This window comes from Lathyrus oleraceus, chromosome 2 (genome assembly GCF_024323335.1).
Source record: "Lathyrus oleraceus cultivar Zhongwan6 chromosome 2, CAAS_Psat_ZW6_1.0, whole genome shotgun sequence".
NCBI classification, from domain to species: Eukaryota; Viridiplantae; Streptophyta; class Magnoliopsida; order Fabales; family Fabaceae; genus Lathyrus; species Lathyrus oleraceus.
In genome coordinates this window covers 53,373,588-53,391,942 of record NC_066580.1, presented here as the reverse complement: position 1 = coordinate 53,391,942, position 18,355 = coordinate 53,373,588, and the positions used below count along the sequence as shown (strand labels likewise).

Here is an 18,355-nt window from a genome sequence, read left to right as displayed (position 1 = left end):
ATCGTTCCATATTTTCTTAGGCAAGGATTTTTTTTCATTTCTAGCAACAATTGGTAAGTATTACAAGAGACAGTTAATGTTGTAGTGATTTTAATAGATGAAATAAGTTAACAAATGAAAATATATTTGAGAAATAAAATGAATAATACGTTGACATTTGAGGATATAAAATAACGTTGAGATTTGAGGATATAAAGAGGTAAGCAAATAGACATTTGAGATAGCTCCGTAAACTAACTAGGGTTGACTATAACTAAATTATCAATTTCATAAAGTAGACTTAGCATACATAATAACTGCATTGCTTCATTTCATAGCCTCCAATGTTCACTACTCAAAATCAATCCAGATCAACAAACAATTATTTCACATTTTAAAGATAAGATCGAATTAATATAAGTTAACTCCTTCCCAACTACCAAGTAATGATTCCGTAATGATTCATGCTTCCTTCCATTATATATAGAGATCAGCTTCTTACCATTTTTCTCATCCTTCACTATCAAATATCACATTTCACTTGATTTTGAGTTGAGTACAATGGATTCCAAAAAAGCATTCATCATCCTTGGCTTTTTGGCCATGGTTCTTTTTATTTCATCAGTGGTGTCAGCTAGGGACTTATCTGAGACTTCCACTAATACCAAAGAGAGTAAGTTAGTTATACTCTTTTTAAAAACTAGTATAAAAAATATAAGAACATATTTATTTTATTAAAATTTATTAAAACTAGTAAGGGATGTTTTTTTGCAAGCAGTTTAATGATATTTTATGGCGTTGATATGATGATGTATTTACAGAGGTTGTTGAAAAGTCAAATGAAGTAAATGATGCTAAATATTATGGTGGAGGTTACGGTGGCTATGGAGGCTATGGTGGAGGTTATGGTGGCTACCGTGGAGGCTATGGTGGTTACAATGGCGGCTATGGTGGTTACCGTGGAGGCTATGGTGGTTACAATGGTGGCTATGGTGGTTACCGTGGAGGCTATGGTGGTTACAATGGTGGCTATGGTGGTTACCGTGGTGGTGGAGGAGGCTACGGTTATGGCGGTGGCGGTGGTTACAATGGTGGTGTTTCCGACCATGGTAACTGATTATATCACCATGCATGGACATTTGAAGTTTAATAAATTTCATGAATAAAAAATGTTGAACCAAAGAGGTACATAGGTATCCTTTGTGGTTATGTAATATTTATGTGTAAAATAAATTATCACTATGTATATATGTGGTGATGAGTTTGATTTAGAACTAAAGTGGTGAATGTATTATCGTGTGTAATATAGAAAATGTCATCGTTGTTTAAATATATTTACCTATTAAACAAATATTTGCAAAAAATTATTTTCATTAATATTTTTCTTTATATTATCTTTTCATGGATATGTTTCTTATATGTATTAGAGTAAGAATTGTAACTAATATTCAAACATTTTAAACACTCACAATATGCAAAAAAAATAGAATATTTTTTTCTGTTATAAAGTATAAGACGTTTTTACTTCTTTTTTTTAAATAGGTTCAAGGATGTAGCTAAGTTAATATAGAAAAAATAAATTATGAAAGAATTTATAAAAATATATTTTGTTTTCAATATAGAATATTTTTTCAAGAATTGAATTTAAAGAAAAATAATTTTTATATAGGTTTTTATCCAATATTTTTTATAGACTTTTATTTTATTTTTCTGTTTTTCTCTCACATGTCTTCTTTGTCTTAATTAACAATATTTATTTGTGTTTTATATAAATTTTGTTTAATTTCCACATTATTAAAAGAAAATTGAACACATAATAGAAAATACGGCAATTTAATGCATTAAAAAAAGATATGGAAACAATCTATATAAAAAAATCACCAGTGACAAACAAAGATAATAAATAGGCTTAATTTCAATATTATTCCCCTATTTAATTTTTGTTTAGCTTTTATTCCCTAATTTTAAAATTTAAATTTTTGGTCTTTCAAATAATTTAAGATCAAATTTTAAAAAATTAAAGTCAAATTAATGAGTCACTGCCACATCTTCACAGATATTTTTATGTTGTTTTTTTTTATTATTTTTTACTTGATAATTTATAATAAATTTTATTTTAATATTAATATAAATTATTATATTTATAAAAAATTAAATTGCAATGAAAATTTATTTATACATATTTTTTTAGAAAATTGAAGAACTATTGACACTTAAAATCTTTTTTAATAAATATATTAATTATTATTATTATTATTAAATTAAAATTAATTATAAATTATTAAGTAAAAAATAATAAGAAATGGTGTGAAAATAATTGTTAAAGATATGGAAGTGACACATTATCAATTTGATTGTCATGTCATTAAAATTTGATTTTAATTCAAAAGGGAGATTAAAATCTCGAAAAAAACTACATTGAAGGACAAAAAATCTGAATTTTAAAAAGAGGATACCAAAACAAAAAACAAAAGAACTTAAAATAATATATATATATATATATATATATATATATATATTATATATATATATATATATATATATATATATATATATATTATATATATATATATATATATATATATATATATATATATATATATATATATATATATCAAAATTGCAATTAAATCTAATAAACAATATCGACCATTATGTTAAGTGAAAGTCAACACAAAAATAACTAATCGTTAGTTAGTTCAGTAGTGACTGATGCTGCATTTGATAGGGAAGATCACGGTTCGATCTCTGCAACTGCGATTAAGAGATGGTTGAAACCACTTAATCCCAAAATTGATCATCGAATTGGATTAGTCGTTTAAGTGGATCGGATACTAGTGGAAGAAAAAGACAACACAAAATGGATTATACAAGAAAGACCTTCTAATGATGGGAAATAACAAAATAGTTTATAATAATAAAATAGTTTATAATAATATTAATGATTCTTTAATTTTGTTTAGCCTATCTACCATTATATAACAAGGTTTTTTAAGAAGTAATTCTTGTACTCACTAGACGAAAATACCATTTACTTTTAAACTTTTATTTGTATTCCCGGTTGCCTCTATTGGCCTCCCTTATCTTTAAGTAATTTGTCCCTTTTTAAGTTGGGGTTAGTTGAAAATATGTATGTTGAAGAAATCTCATATTAACTAATTTTGTGAATGAAGAGAGACTCAAATGTTATTTATATCTATATATAAAGGAGATAGAAGATTTTGATTTAACTCTTTTTTATTTTTATTTTATCCTTTAAAATATAATTTATTTAATTTTAAAAAAAATATTAATAAAATTACAGTTTTTTTTTAGGAGAATGACCATTTTTCAAAAATACAATTATAACTGCATTATAAAAGAGTTATCTGCATTACACAAGTATAAATTAATGGTAGCGGGATAAAATAAGATCATATAAAAAAATTCTTCATGTTCATTTCCCTTTTGATCACCAATTAGATTGTGCATGTTCCTCCTAGGGTTGTCTTCTCTAATCATCAAAGGGATGTGAAAACCCTTTATTCTTCCCACTCTCACCTTCATCTTTCAACTTCCTTCTTAGTATGCATTACTGTTTAAATATATGCCGGTTAAATATATTAAATATATTTTAGGAATTGTAACTATTTTTAGTTACTTAATTTTTAATTATTTTGTCGAATTTTATTCATGTATTTGGTTTTGGAAGAAAATCGCATTGTCGTAATGAAAAAAAGTTATTAATGGAATGAGAGATGAAAGATATATAGGTGAATCAATCAGATAAAATTTTCAATTGTTATTATTTCTGCCAGTTCAAATTATAAGCGTAACAATATGTTTGTTGAATTTGTTAAATATGTATCATATTACATTTCACATGACTAAAGAATTATACTTTCATTTTGTCAGTTTTTATACGACAGCTGCATTCATTGGTAACTTCTTTAATAGTTTTATTTCTCACCTCATTCAATTTTTGCAGCTATCAATTTTCTTTATTTTTTTTTACTTATATAATTTTAAGACAATTATTCAATATATGTTCTATAATTCACCAAAGTATGCCTATAACTTATTAGTAATAAATGCCAGAGTAGATGTAATTGTAGAAAAAAACTGCCACACTATTATAGCTTAATTTGAATTGTCTAAATATACTTGACTGGAAGTAATAAAGGCAAGAAGTGATGTACAGTTAAAAAACTGCCGCACTATTATAGCCTTAATTGTATTGTTTAAATAGATTTGGATCCTCTCTTTCAATTTCTTTTTCTCCAACTATCTTCATCACATTTTTCTTTCTATCTTTCTCTATATTTTTCTCTCTTTTTATTTTTATCAATTTTTCTTAATTTCATTAATTCTATTACACTTGCTTTTGGTGAAGGAGAGAAAAGGAGGGAATCAGAGGATCCATGGTCCTGTTTAAATATACTCGACAGTTTATTTACACATTGTAGTTATTACTTTAATTTAAAGATTTAGTTAATAATATACATTTCTATTAAATGTTTTTATAATATAATATATCTTAATTTCATACATTTGTTGTAATTTTAATTTTATAAACTTACATGCATGTTTTTTATAAAAATATTTTTTATATTATATTTTTAATATTGTAAATTATAAAGATTATTGTTCCCACAATTTAAATGTTCTACCTCCGTCCTTGTAGAAACTAATAATCTCTACTCTATTTGACTAAGAAATCATCCTCTCATTCAACTCATTAACAATTTTATATTGTCATTTTCTAAATAATACAACTGTTTTGTTTCATTTTTATGCTAGGAGAAAGAATGAGGAATAAATATTTCATAATTGCAGTTTCTTTTTGTCCTTATTAAAAATTATTAGAAAATAGATTCATGTCAAACTATGTTTTGCAATCACTATAAATAAATCACAAGGACAAATAATTCTAAATGTGAGAATTTATTTTTCACTACATGTTTTCAAAAACGGACAATTATATGTTATTTAATCAAAAGGTGTTTCGCGGGCTACAATAAGAGTGCTAATTAAAGACGAAAAAGTAGATGGGGAAGAAGGAGAATTTACCAAAAATATAATTTTTTTAAAAAAATTATTGTCACAAACTCAAGTATTTGTCTATTATGTTTAATCATTCAACTATAGTTTTGCAATGTCAGATTTGACGTGTACTCACTATTACACTATATTGTTGACTACTGAAATTTACTTCATTTGCGTTATAGTGAAACGAGAGATATTTCTGATTTGGATTTTACGGTTGACATTCCTATTAAACAACGCTGTCACTTAATGTCACTGTTAATGTTTATGTTTATTTGATTAATAAACTGTGAGAAACATATTTTTTCTTATTTGATCTAAATCTTCTTATAACAATATATAAATGCAAAATTTAATTTTGGTGTATATTATTTACTTCTTCAATAATACGGTATTCCTAACTACCAAATTATTCCACTCACATCATCGATTTGCTTGAAAAAAATCAGTTGAATAAAATCACACCACAATGCGGTTTTCTCAATTCAAACAAAATTTAATGCGCGGATATTACATATTGCAAACAAAACTTCCTATGTATCTGAATAAATACCATATATTTCATCATATAAATAATTTATATTAAAATCAAATTTATAAAAAAAGACGATGTTAATAATTTTACATGTTAGCGCTATAAAAAAAAGCGGAATAACGGCCATGGAGTGCCCGTATGGACATCCTCGAAAATTTTGACGCGTGTGAATATCCATTTTGATTTTTCGAATTTTCTTTGGGTGAAAGGATTTGTATTGTGTATGAATGTTGTGTTTGTGTAATCAAGATGAGGGAGTAAGCTTTTTAGTTAATATATGATATGAATGTTGATATTTTCATTTCAATTTGTGAGGAGTATATGGTTCTTTTTTGGATGAAGTGTGAGGTTTTGTAAGAGAAATTTTTTTATCGTGAGGTTGTTGTTATTCTAGGATGGCACATGAATGAATTAAGTGCGGAATGAAGAAAATAGAAAGATGAAAAGAAAGTGGAATTTTATGTTGTTGAAATCACAATTGAAGAAAGACCAAACTCGGTTCCTGTTGAATTGAGAGAGAGAGAGAGAGAGAGAGAGAGAGAGAGAGAGAGAGAGAGAGAGAGAGAGAGAGAGAGAGGACGTGTTCAGGATTAGGAGTGTAACATTTGTGTCTTTGGTTGGCTGAGTCCTTTTCATGAGTCAACTGCATTATCAATACATGAAAATAAAGTGGTCTCATCTTAATACTTCGAATAAAGATTTCATGTATTGATAATGCAGTTGATTCATGAAAAGGACTCAGCCAACCAAAGACACAAATGTTACACTCCTAATCCTGAACACGTCCTCTCTCTCTCTCTCTCTCTCTCTCTCTCTCTCTCTCTCTCTCTCTCTCTCTCTCTCTCTCTCTCTCTCTCTCTTCAACAGGAACCGAGTTTGGTCTTTCTTCAGTTGTGATTTCAACAACATAAAATACCACTTTCTTTTCATCTTTCTATTTTCTTCATTCCGCACTTAATTCATTCATGTGCCATCCTAGAATAACAACAACCTCACGATAAAAAAAATTTCTCTTACAAAACCTCACACTTCATCCAAAAAAGAATCATATACTCCTCACAAATTGAAATGAAAATATCAACATTCATATCATATAGTAACTAAAAAGCTTACTCCCTCGTCTTGATTACACAAACACAACATTCATACACAATACAAATCCTTTCACCCCCAAAGAAAATTCGAAAAAAAAAAATGGATATTCACACGCGTCAAAATTTTCGAGGATGTCCATACGGGCACTCCATGGCCGTTATTCCATTTTTTTTATAGCGCTAACATGTAAAATTATTAACATCGTCTTTTTTTATAAATTTGATTTTAATATAAATTATTTATATGATGAAATATATGGTATTTATTCAGATACATAGGAAGTTTTGTTTGTAATATGTAATATTCGTGCATTAAATTTTGTTTGAATTGAGAAAACCACATTTAGCGTGACTTTATTCAACTGATTTTTTCAAGCAAATCGATAAAGTGAGTGGAATAATTTGGTGGTTAGGAATACCGTATTATTGAAGAAGTAAATAATATACAATAAAATTAAAATTTTGTCTTTATATATTATTATAGATTGTTCAAAATCATAAGAAGATTTAAATAAAATAAGAAGAAAAAAATGTTTCTCACAGTTTATTAATCAAATAAACATAAACATTAACAGAGACATTAAGTGACAGTGTTGTTTAAAAGGAAGGTCAACCATGAAATCAAAATCAGAAATATCTCTCGTTTCACTGCAAAACAAATGAAGAAAATTTTAGTAGTCAACAATATAGTGTAATCTAGTGAGTACATGTCAATGTGACATTGCAAAAGTATAGTTGAATGATTAAACATAATAGATAAATATCTGAGTTTGTGACAATAATTTTTTTTAAAACTCTATTTTTGGTAAAAAATTCCCCTTCTTCCCGTCTACTTTTCGGTCTTTAATTAGCACTCTTGTTGTAGTCCGCGAAACACCTTTTGATAAAATAACATATAATTGTCCGTTTCCGAAAACATGTCGTGGAAAATAAATTCTGACATTTTAGAATTGTTTGTCCTTGTGATTTATTTATAGTGATTGCAAAACTTGATTTGACATGAATCTATTTTCTAATAATTTTTAATAAACACAAAGAAACTGCAATTATGAAATATTTATTCCTTTTTCTTTCTCCTAGCATAAAAATGAAACAAAACAGTTGTATTATTTAGAAAATGACAAATTAAAATTATTAATGACTTGAATGAGAGGATGATTTCTTAGTCAAATAGAGTAGAGGTTATTAATTTCTACAAGGACGGAGGTAGAACATTTAAATTGTGGGAGCAATAATCTTTATAATTAACAATATTAAAAATATAATATATAAAGTATTTATACAAAAAAACATGCATGTCAGTTTATAAAATTAAAATTATAACAAATATATGTTATTGTTTGCAAAAAAAATATACTATATTATAAAAACATTTAATAGAAATATATATTATTAACTAAATTTTTAAATTAAATTAATAACTACAATGTGTAAATAAATTGTCGAGTATATTTAAACAGGACCATGGATCCTCTCATTCACTCCTTTTCTCTCCATTGTTGAGGGAGTTTTTTTCATTAGGAAGCATTGGACTCCCCCCTCAAGTGTGAGTCTTCAATACTCCCCCTCAAGTGAAAGCTCTTCTTACTTCCACAAACTCTTGTACCGCACGGAACGTTTCTTATTCACCACACTGGTATCGTTGACACTCTTCAATGAAATATTTCTTATTCACCACACTGACGTCGTTTGACTTCCAATACAAGTATGCTGGTCCTTGGGGGAGTATTTCACTATGGAGCCTTGAACATTGTGAGACTTCTTTTTTTTAGAGCAATACCTTTGTGAAAGACACACCACATATTCACCTAAAACCTCAAGGTGATAGGTGAGTGGATTCTCTCACTTATAAATGCTCAAGTCTCCATATTATCAACCAATGTGGGATTATTATCCACACTACTCATACTTGATACATTCTCAGCATCCTTCACCAAAAGCAAGTGTAATATAATTAATGAAATTAAGAAAAATTGCTAAAAATAAGAAGAGAGAAAATTTAGAGAAAGATAGAAAGAAAAATGTGAAGAAGATAGTTGGAGAAAAGAAATTCAAAGAGAGGATCCAAATCCATTTAAACAATACAATTAAGGCTATAATAGTGCGGCAGTTTTTTTAACTGTACATCAATTCTTGCCTTTATTACTTCCTGTCAAGTATATTCAGACAATTCAAATTAAGCTATAATAGTATATTCTACCATTACACCTACTCTTGCATTTATTACTAATAAGTTATAGACTTACTTTTGGTGAATTATAGAGCATATATTGAATAATTGTCTTAAAATGATATAAGTAGCATTTTAATTTGAAAAAAAATAAAGAAAATTGATAGATGCAAAAATTGAATGAGGTGAGAAATAAATATATTAAAGATGTTACCAATGAGTGCAGCAGTTGTATTCAGACTGACAAAGTGAAAGTATGGTTCTTTAGTCATGTGAAATGTAATATGATACAAATTCAACAAATATATTATTGTTACCCTTATAATTTGAATGGCAGAAACAATAATAATTGAAACTTCCATTTGATTGGTTCACCTATATCTGTTTCATCTGTTCATACCATTAATAGTTTTTTTTTTCATTACGACAATGCGATCTTCTTGCAAAACCAAATACATGAATAAAATTCAACAAAATAATTAAAAATTAAGTAATCAAAAATAGTTATAACTCCTAAAGTATATTTAATATATTTAACCGTGGGCATATATTTAAACAGAAATGCATACTAAGAAGGAAGTTGAAAGATGAAGGTGAGAGTGGGAAGAATAAAAGATTTTCGCATCCCTTTGATGATTAGAGAAGACAACCGTACGAGGAACATGCATAATATAATCGGGGATCAATAGGGAAATGAACATGAAGAATTTTTTATATGATCTTGTTTTATCATGTTATCATTAATTTATACTTGTGTAATGCAGTTAAATCTTTTGTAATGTAGTTATAATTGTATTTTTGAAAAATTGTCATTCTCCTAAAAAAAACTGTAATTTTATTAATATTTTTTTAAAATTAAATAAATTATATTTTAAAGAATAAAATAGGAATGAAAAATAATCATCCCAAAAACTTCTATCCTATATAGAATAGATAAAGACCACAATTTCTTACTATTATTCTCATCCTTCACTACCAAATATCATATTTCAATTGATCTTGAATTTAGTACAATGGATTCCAAATGAGCATTCCTCATCATTGGCCTTTTGGCCATGGTTCTTCTTACTTCCTCACAGGTCTCTGCTAATGCCAAAGAAGGTGAGCTACCTATACTTTTTATTTATTTATTTATCTTAAATTTAGTCTCCAAAATATGTGGGGATACTCTATTCTCATTTAAAATTTATTAAAAATTTAAATTCACAGTGATGTAGTATTTGCAAGGTTATTGAAAAGTCAGATGAACTAAATTATGCCAAATATGGTTATGGAGGCCAAGGGACGGAGCCAAAAATTTTGAATAGTGAGATCAATATAAATATAACATTTAATTTTAAAAAATATAAATATAAATTATAATTGTTCTCTACGATTTTTCATGTTCTGAAAATGTTGAATGATTTTCTCATTTTCAATATCAACAAAAATGTCCCTCTCAATATAAGTATCTAAACAATCATTTAACAATCATCACCCATGCGATTTCACATTCGATTGTTTATAATATTCATATTAGAGAAAGCTCTTTCAGCTGTTGCAGTTGTCACCGGTAATATCAACGATCACTTTAAAAACAAATATACCAACGGGTATACAACATGTTTTTTGGTCTTTACGAGCTTGATAGAAAGATCATCAATCCCCTCTAATTCTAAAAATTCATTATCAAAGCATACATCTAAGAAATAGTTTTCAAGCTGACAATCTAGTGCCAATAATTCAACTTGAGAAAACTCTAAAGGATAAAATTGAGCTAAACGAATCAACCTCTCCTTATCAAATTTAGAAAATAAATCTCCTGGACTTAAACAAGCTACATAAATGAGCAACTCAGTATTCACTTCTGTAAAATAATTGTTCAACTTTTGAAGTTATCGATCAATCACTTAATAAAATAATTCAACTTGAAAATTGTGTAAATTAGATACTTTCTCCATTTTTCGCTTTGACTTTTTTTGTTTCGATTGAAAAGTGACATCCATATCTGGAATGTCAATATCATTATGCTCACAAAATAATGAAACATGATTCAACAAAGAATCCCAACCATTATCTCTTATAGCTTGTAGCCTTATTTTGGACACTTTTACTAACTTCATAGAATTTACAATATCTTGGTCACTTCTTTATAATGCTTCCTAAAACTATTTTCATCAAGTGCAAGATGAAAATAAATTCAAAAGATTGCATATAATTCATTAGCATTAGTGTTTCACCTTTTTTTATCTAAATTTGTTCCATCTTCATCAACCATTTCTAGCACATCCATCATAGAAGAGAATAGAGAAACTATACTAAGTAATGTACCATAACGTGAGCTCTATCTTGTTTTCCCCGCCTTCTTAATTGTCATTTCTTGATTCAAGTCACGCCCACAAGATATTTCTCCATGTTCCAATGCTTGTTTCACCTTTGTAGCTTGACTTTCACGAAGAATATCTCGGCGCTTACATGATGCTCCAACAATATTATACAAATGAGCAACCAAATTAAAAAATAAAGAAATTTTAGAATGCTTTTTTGTTGATGCCATAAGAGTTAATTGGAGTTGATGGGTAAAACAATGAGTAAAAAATGCAGAACAATTCTCTTTTAAAATCGAGTTTTTTAGACCATTATATTCACCTTGTATATTAGTTGCTCCGTCATAGCCTTGTCCACATATCCTTGACAAACTTAATCCATATTTTGCAAATAATGACTCCAAAGTCAATTTCAATGTTAGAGCACTAGTATTTGAAACATGAACAACACCAAGAAAACACACAATAACTTTTCCTTCATTATTTACATAACGTATAACCACAACCATTTGTTCATTCACTAAGATATCACAAGATTCATCAATTAAAATAGCAAATAAATCATCTCCAATATCATCCAGTATAACTTGATTAGTGATCGTTGCAACAACTTTAACAATATCCTTTTGAATATCAGGAGATACTAACTTAAGATTTCCACGACAATTTTTCCAAACTTTATAAATATCTTTGTTATGGTTAACAAGAAAATTCGTAAGTTCAAGAAAATCTCCCTTATTTCTTGATGAAATTGACTCATCATTATCGCGAAAAGCTAAACCTTGTGCTAATAAATATCGGATCGATGCAATCAATTATACCTATCAAATGAATTCGATAGTCCTCTTTAACTTGATTGGATTGTTTACACAAGACACCTTCAATGTGTTACTTTTGTTTCATTAGAGTTTGACAATTTCTCCATGCTTGATTATGAGAGCTATTTACATCTCCAAGATGAACTCGAAATCTTTCACTTTTTTCTAACTTGTAAAGTCTTTTGTTATAAAGGCATCACTGCAACCTTTATGCTCTTCAAGATGTGACCTCATAAGATAACAACATAAACAATATGCAACATCCTCACTTTTACTATATTCCAACCAACTATCATATTTTAAATACCAATATGAATTAAACTTAAGAAAGGTATCTCCAAATTTTCTTTGTGGAAAAATAATTTCTTTTGTTTGACAATGACCCTTTTGCAAATAATATCTTCTAATTTAATCTCTATCACTTGAATGATAATCTGACATTTTTGGTCTTAAATCGGGATCGTTAGGAAGTTTTTCCAATTCAAACTCCAAAAAAACTTTTTTTTTCATGGGAGGACCCAATTTGGGGCTTCGACGTTCATTAGGTGTTTGAGGATTAGGAGTTGATGATTGCTCTGTTGATTTTCTTTTGAAATATTTTTCCATTTCTTATTACTAAAATCAAAATAAAAAATCACAATTAAAATCATATTCAGAAAATTCATAATAATACTATAGAATTGATACAAACACAACAATTTCAAACAAACACTACAAAACTCTAAAATAAATTATCTGCCATTAACACAATCTCAAGCTCAATAAGGTAATAATATTTTTTTACTCTTATTACAATAATAAAAATAAATAATAAAAATTAAAGATTAAAATTAAAAAATTTACTTTTTAAAAGATAACAATTAATGGAGAAGAAGCTAGTAACAGAGAGACACTTTGTAGTGAGAGAAAGAAGAATATGAAAAGTGATTTGTTTGTATTTGGAAAGAGTCAAAGAGAATTAATAGGAATATGAAAAGAAAGAGGAGTTAAATTTTTTAACTTTATTTAAAAGAATTTATTTTATTTTATCGTTTGAAACGGACATGATTGCAGCGGAATAGGATCAGAACCAAAGCTTCTGATGCCAAATGTTGGAACAAGATCAAACTTGTTCAAGGTGAATCAATGGTGGAAATTGTTATTTGGGTGGTAGAAAGGTTAATTGAGGAAGATGATGAAAATAGAGAAATAAGAAAAATTGAGATGAGAATATTGAATGGCATTATCTGAAGGCATTAACCATAAATATTATAATTGAGGTCTATTTATAGTGTACAAACCACTAAACAAACAGACTAAACAAAGCATCCAAAACTGCCTAATAAAACAAAACTGTTTTTCTGTTTTGCCTTCAGGAAATTGCTATTTCTGCAGCAAACAAGAATCCTTCCAAAATAGCTTCTCAAATAAGCTATTCTCCAAAAACACTTCAAAAGTCAATTACACTGCATTTGACTTATTCTAATCATCCAACACACCACCTTAAGTCAAATGCTCAATGTTCTTCATGTCCAACCTCACCACGAGTCACTTGAAAACATCATTCATAACCGCTTTCGTCAACAAGTCCGCGACTTGTTCTTCACTGCTGCAGTAGCTCAAACGTAACTGTCCAGAACACACTAAATCTCTCAAGTAATGGAATCTCATCTCAATGTGCTTGCTCCTCCCATGTGCTATGGGATTCTTAGCAAGATTGATGGCTGAAACGTTGTCCACCAACAACAAAACAGCTTCTCTCGTGTTGTTGTCTAGCTCACGCAGTAAGTTCACAAGCCACACAGCTTGGCATGCACACAATGACGCTGCAATGTACTCCTCCTCGCAAGAAGAGAGAGCAACCACCGGCTCCTTTTTCGAACACCAAGAGATTGGTGCTCCGCCGAACATAAAGACATAACCAGTCGTAGACTTTCGATCATCTTTATCTCCGCACCAATTGGAGTCGGTGTATCCAAGTAAATTGCACCTTCTGCCCGTGTCACTTGCCGGAAACAAAATTCCACAGCCAAGAGTACCTTTCACATAACGAAGGATCCTCTTAACCGCTGCCAAGTGTGATACCTTTGGCCTCTCCATGAACCTACTAGCAATACCGACACTAAATGCTAAATCTGGCCGCGTATTGCATAAATAACGCAATGATCCAATCAATCTCCGATATTGAGTCGGATCCACATCTTGCTCTTCCTCGCTTTTGGATAGTTGTGACCGTGCCTCGGCTGGAGTTATGGCAGCATTACAATGCTCCATATCACACCTCTTTAAGATCTCCAAAGCATACCTACTTTGATGCATGAGCAGCCCCAACTTTGTCTTTTGGAACTCTATGCATAAGAAGTATTTCACATACCCAAGGTCACTCATTTCAAACTCCTTCGTAAGCTCTTATTTGAAGCTTGAAATGTACTTTTCACAACTTCCAGTAATCAAAAAATCGTCCACATATAGACAAAGTATGATTACTCCTTCGCTTGCACCCAATTTCACATAAACACCATGCTCGGACACACACTTTTTGAAACCAATGTCGTTAAGAAAACCATATATGCGTTTGTTCCAAGCTCTTGGAGCTTGTTTCAAACCATAGAGTGCCTTCCTCAACTTGTAGACCATTGCCTCTTGATTTTGAACAACAAAACCGGGGGGTTGTCCAACATACACCTCCTCATCCAATGGACCATTCAAAAATGCCGATTTGACGTCCATTTGATATAACGGCCAACTATTGTTATTTTCTATCGCAACAACTAACCGGATGGTTTCATGTCGAGCAACCGGAGCAAATACCTCATCAAAGTCTATGCCTTCCTTTTGTAAAAATCCCTTTGCAACTAATCGAGCCTTATGCTTGATTATCTCGCCTTTCGGATTCACTTTCACTTTGAAGACCCACTTCACACCAATTGTCTTTTTACCTTTCGGTAAGTCAACCAACATCCAAGTATTGTTTTTCTCAATCGATTCAAGCTCTTCCTTCATTCCATTCATCCACTTTGGATCGCTTAATGCCTCCTCTGTATCTACCAAATTGGATTCGGCCATTAAAACGAAATGAATGAGAACACCATCGTTATTGATATCACTATCACGGAATACCTCACAATCTCAGAGTCTTTGAGGCATACCTCTCTGCCTCGCTGGTCGTCTACTCGATTCACCATCTCCGTTGCGAATGGTTGTTGTCCAGCATCATTAACAGGCTGAAAATTCAAATTTCCTTCCAGGAAATCAATTTCCCCATGTGGTAAATCGATTTCTGGGCCTGCATTTCAAATCTTAGTAGCTTCAGGAAGTGCAATTTCGGGCTGGAAATCGATTTCCCCTTTCTGGGAATCAATTTCCTGGACTGGTATAGCAGAAATTCTGCTGTCAAAAGTCAGAATTTCATCCACGATCACGTCTCGACTAATCACGATCTTCTTGCTACTCATATCAAACAACTTGTAGCCTCCGGTAGGATGATAACCAACAAGGAACATCTTTTCACCCTTGTCATCTAACTTCTTCCGAAGTTGACCCGGAATATGTCGAAGCGCTACCGAACCGAAAACACGCAAATGACTCAAACTCGGTTTAAATCCGGACCATACCTCTTCTGGAGTAACCTTTTTAAGCTTCTTTGTAGGACACCTATTTAGAAAATAGGCGGTAGTAGAAACGGTTTCACCCCAAAGCTCTTTCGGTAAATTCTTCGCTTTCAACATGCTACACACCATGTTCATAATCGTCCGATTTTTCCTCTCAGCAACACCATTTTGCTGAGGCGTATAAGGTGGTACAACCTCACGCACTATACCCTCGTCATCACAATAACTCCTAAATTCACCCGAAGTAAATTCCCCTCCACCGTCGGTTTTGAGAATTTTGAATTTGTGACCTCTTTGTCACTCAACCATGGATTTGAACTGTTTGAACACTTCAAACACCTCATCTTTCCTCCTAATGAGATAAATCCATAGCTTCCTACTAAAATCATCAATAAACGTGACGAAGTATCGGTTTCCTCCATACGAGTTGACTTGCATTGGTCTGTGTTAGATGCCCAAAAGTGCTTATTTGAGCTATCATATGTGGGCATCTTTCACTCGTTTGCCTTGCTAAAATTGTCAAAATCACATTTGTTTTACATGGAATGCGTTACATTGATAAACAAGCTTGGTGCCTTTGATGTGTGTGTTATTGTGCAGGAAAGGCATGAATTAATTGATAATAAAGACACAAGAGAATTGGCAAAGGAACCAAAGAAAAGGAGCATTTCATCTGCCTGCTTGCTAGGCGAGGCTGTGGCGAAGAATGGGTTCGCTAGGCGAGCTCCTGGCGAACAGCTCCAGTAAATTAGCAAATTAATTCGCTAGGCGAGCTCTAGGCGAAGTTTGCAGCGAATTCATTCTGTTTTGGTGAAAAGTGCAGCCAACACTCACTCGCTAGGCGAGGCTCTAGCGAGTCCCCAGCGAGCATTCCAGTAGCAAAACTTCTCAACCTCGCTGGGGCGAGCTTGAAGCGTTTCCTTCGCTAGGCGAAGGTATGTTCGCTAGGCGAACATCACAGTTCACCAAGGCCCTGTTTTCTCTGGGCGCAGGGGCTTTTTGTGCTCATATTTGACCTTCGCTAGGCGAGCCATTCTGCTCGCCTAGCGAACATGACAGTTCTGCACTTGTCTATAAGTAGCAGGTGCCACTTTTGGGCACCATACCTCATTTTTACCAACTTTTCCATTTTTTGTACTTTCTCCTAGATATTTTACAGCATTGTTTTGAGGGAGCTTTTATGCCCTAATTTCATTTCTCTTCATCTAGCAACCATCTTCCACAAAAAGAAGGTGGATTCCCATCCAACCTCGATTATTTGACTTGGATGTTGATCAACCCTCTTTCCTTACTTGCCGACCAAGCTACCATGAAAATGAGTAGCTAAGTCTTCCATTTGTCAAGGTTAGATGTAGGTGATTGCTAGCTTTGTGTGTAAATGTAAGGATCCTCATATGTAAACTCTTTAACGGTAAATATATGATGAAAACTTTGTTTCTATTTAAAACTCTTTGTGTTGGTATTTGATCGAGAGATGTTTACCGATTCTTGACCTAGGTTTTCATCCAAACTTGTTTATTAGCTAGAGATAGTAACGAATGATTTTGTTCACCATAAGGTTGAACCAAAAAGTTGTCATTTTGATAGATTGTGTTCGAGAGAAACAATGGATCAAAATGGCAAAACTCACAATGGGTGTTCGAGAGAAACGCATTGAGAGGACCTTGTGAAATAATTTATCATCTAACGGAGTTTATAAGATTGTTGACTGAGCAAATACATGCAAAGCAATGTAGTCATTGAAACCTAACTTTGACAATATTTCTCATATTAATCAAAACATAACTTTTTCCGCAATTAATTACTTTGTATGCAAGATAATTTGATTAAAACCAAAACCCTAGTGTTACATTAAGTTAAGATTAATTCAACCATTGAACGGCAGTGATATCTTACAATCTCTGTGGATACGATAACAAAAACCTGACACGAAATATACTATTTTCAACAAAATGGCGCCGTTGCCGGGGATTGTAAATTGATATTGCGAGCATCGCAATGGTTGTTTAAGTTTTAGCTTGTGAATTTTTGACTTGTGCTTGTAATTTGTTTGGTTTAGTGTGCAGCTTACGTTTTATGCGAGGGCAAATCCCTGTGGACGAACTTCTTTTTGATCCTGAGATCGAGAGAACCGCAAGGAGGCTCAATAGCAAAACGAGACGTAGGAGGCAACAGGCTAGGCAACGCCAAGAGCAAGGAGAAAGTTCTTCGACCACAAATCACCACCCATTCATACCAAACATGGAGCCACAACCACCACCACCTATTTCTACTCCATGTATCAACAGTCCAAGGAACACCGCTCAGTTTGCCAACCACACAGGAAGGCAAGCTGAGATGAAGACGGGAACTCTGAATTTATTGTATGGGAGTCCATTCACCGGAATGGACCATGAAGACCCATTTGCTTTTCTCACAAAATTTTATGAGATAGCATTGGCTGCCGGAGTGGATCAGGCTCAGGAGCTTCCGTTGTTCAGACGATTGTTTCCCCACGCTTTGCCCGGTAAAGCAAAGGATTGGTATCTCGATCAAACACCTGCCGTAATGACAGATTGGAATTTGTTAGAGGAGAAATTCATTGAAAGATTTTTCTCTCATAACCGATTCATGGAATCAAAGACGGCCATCTCGGTGTTTTCTCAAGGAACCAGTGAATCGTTGAATGAAGCGTGGGAGAGATTCAAGTCCATGCTTAGGAAATGCAAAGGGCATGGATTTGATGAATTAACTCAAATCCATATCTTCAGAAATGGACTTCAACCAAACTGTAAGACGTTGTTGGATGCCACCTCGGGTGGCTCGTTGATGTCAAAAAGTGCCGAAGAAGCCACAAAC

The 18,355-nt window shown here is 31.6% G+C and overlaps 1 protein-coding gene across 1 annotated transcript; it reads left to right on the top strand.

Moving 5' to 3' along the window:
• The first annotated feature begins 484 nt into the window (after window positions 1–484).
• Window positions 485–1,330, top strand: LOC127118068 (dormancy-associated protein 2-like). Its single transcript, XM_051048210.1, has 2 exons — window positions 485–652; window positions 801–1,330. Exons 1-2 carry the CDS (start codon window positions 541–543, stop codon window positions 1,094–1,096), a joined length of 408 nt encoding a protein of 135 aa, XP_050904167.1. The 5' UTR covers window positions 485–540; the 3' UTR covers window positions 1,097–1,330.
• The last annotated feature ends 17,025 nt before the right edge of the window (window positions 1,331–18,355 follow it).

Bases quoted from the DNA above. Each gene is read 5' to 3' on its own strand.
- LOC127118068 (XM_051048210.1), top strand. From the start codon at position 541: ATGGATTCCAAAAAAGCATTCATCATCCTTGGCTTTTTGGCCATGGTT. The intron at 653-800 runs GTAAGTTAGTTA...ATGTATTTACAG, and splicing joins TTCCACTAATACCAAAGAGA to AGGTTGTTGAAAAGTCAAAT.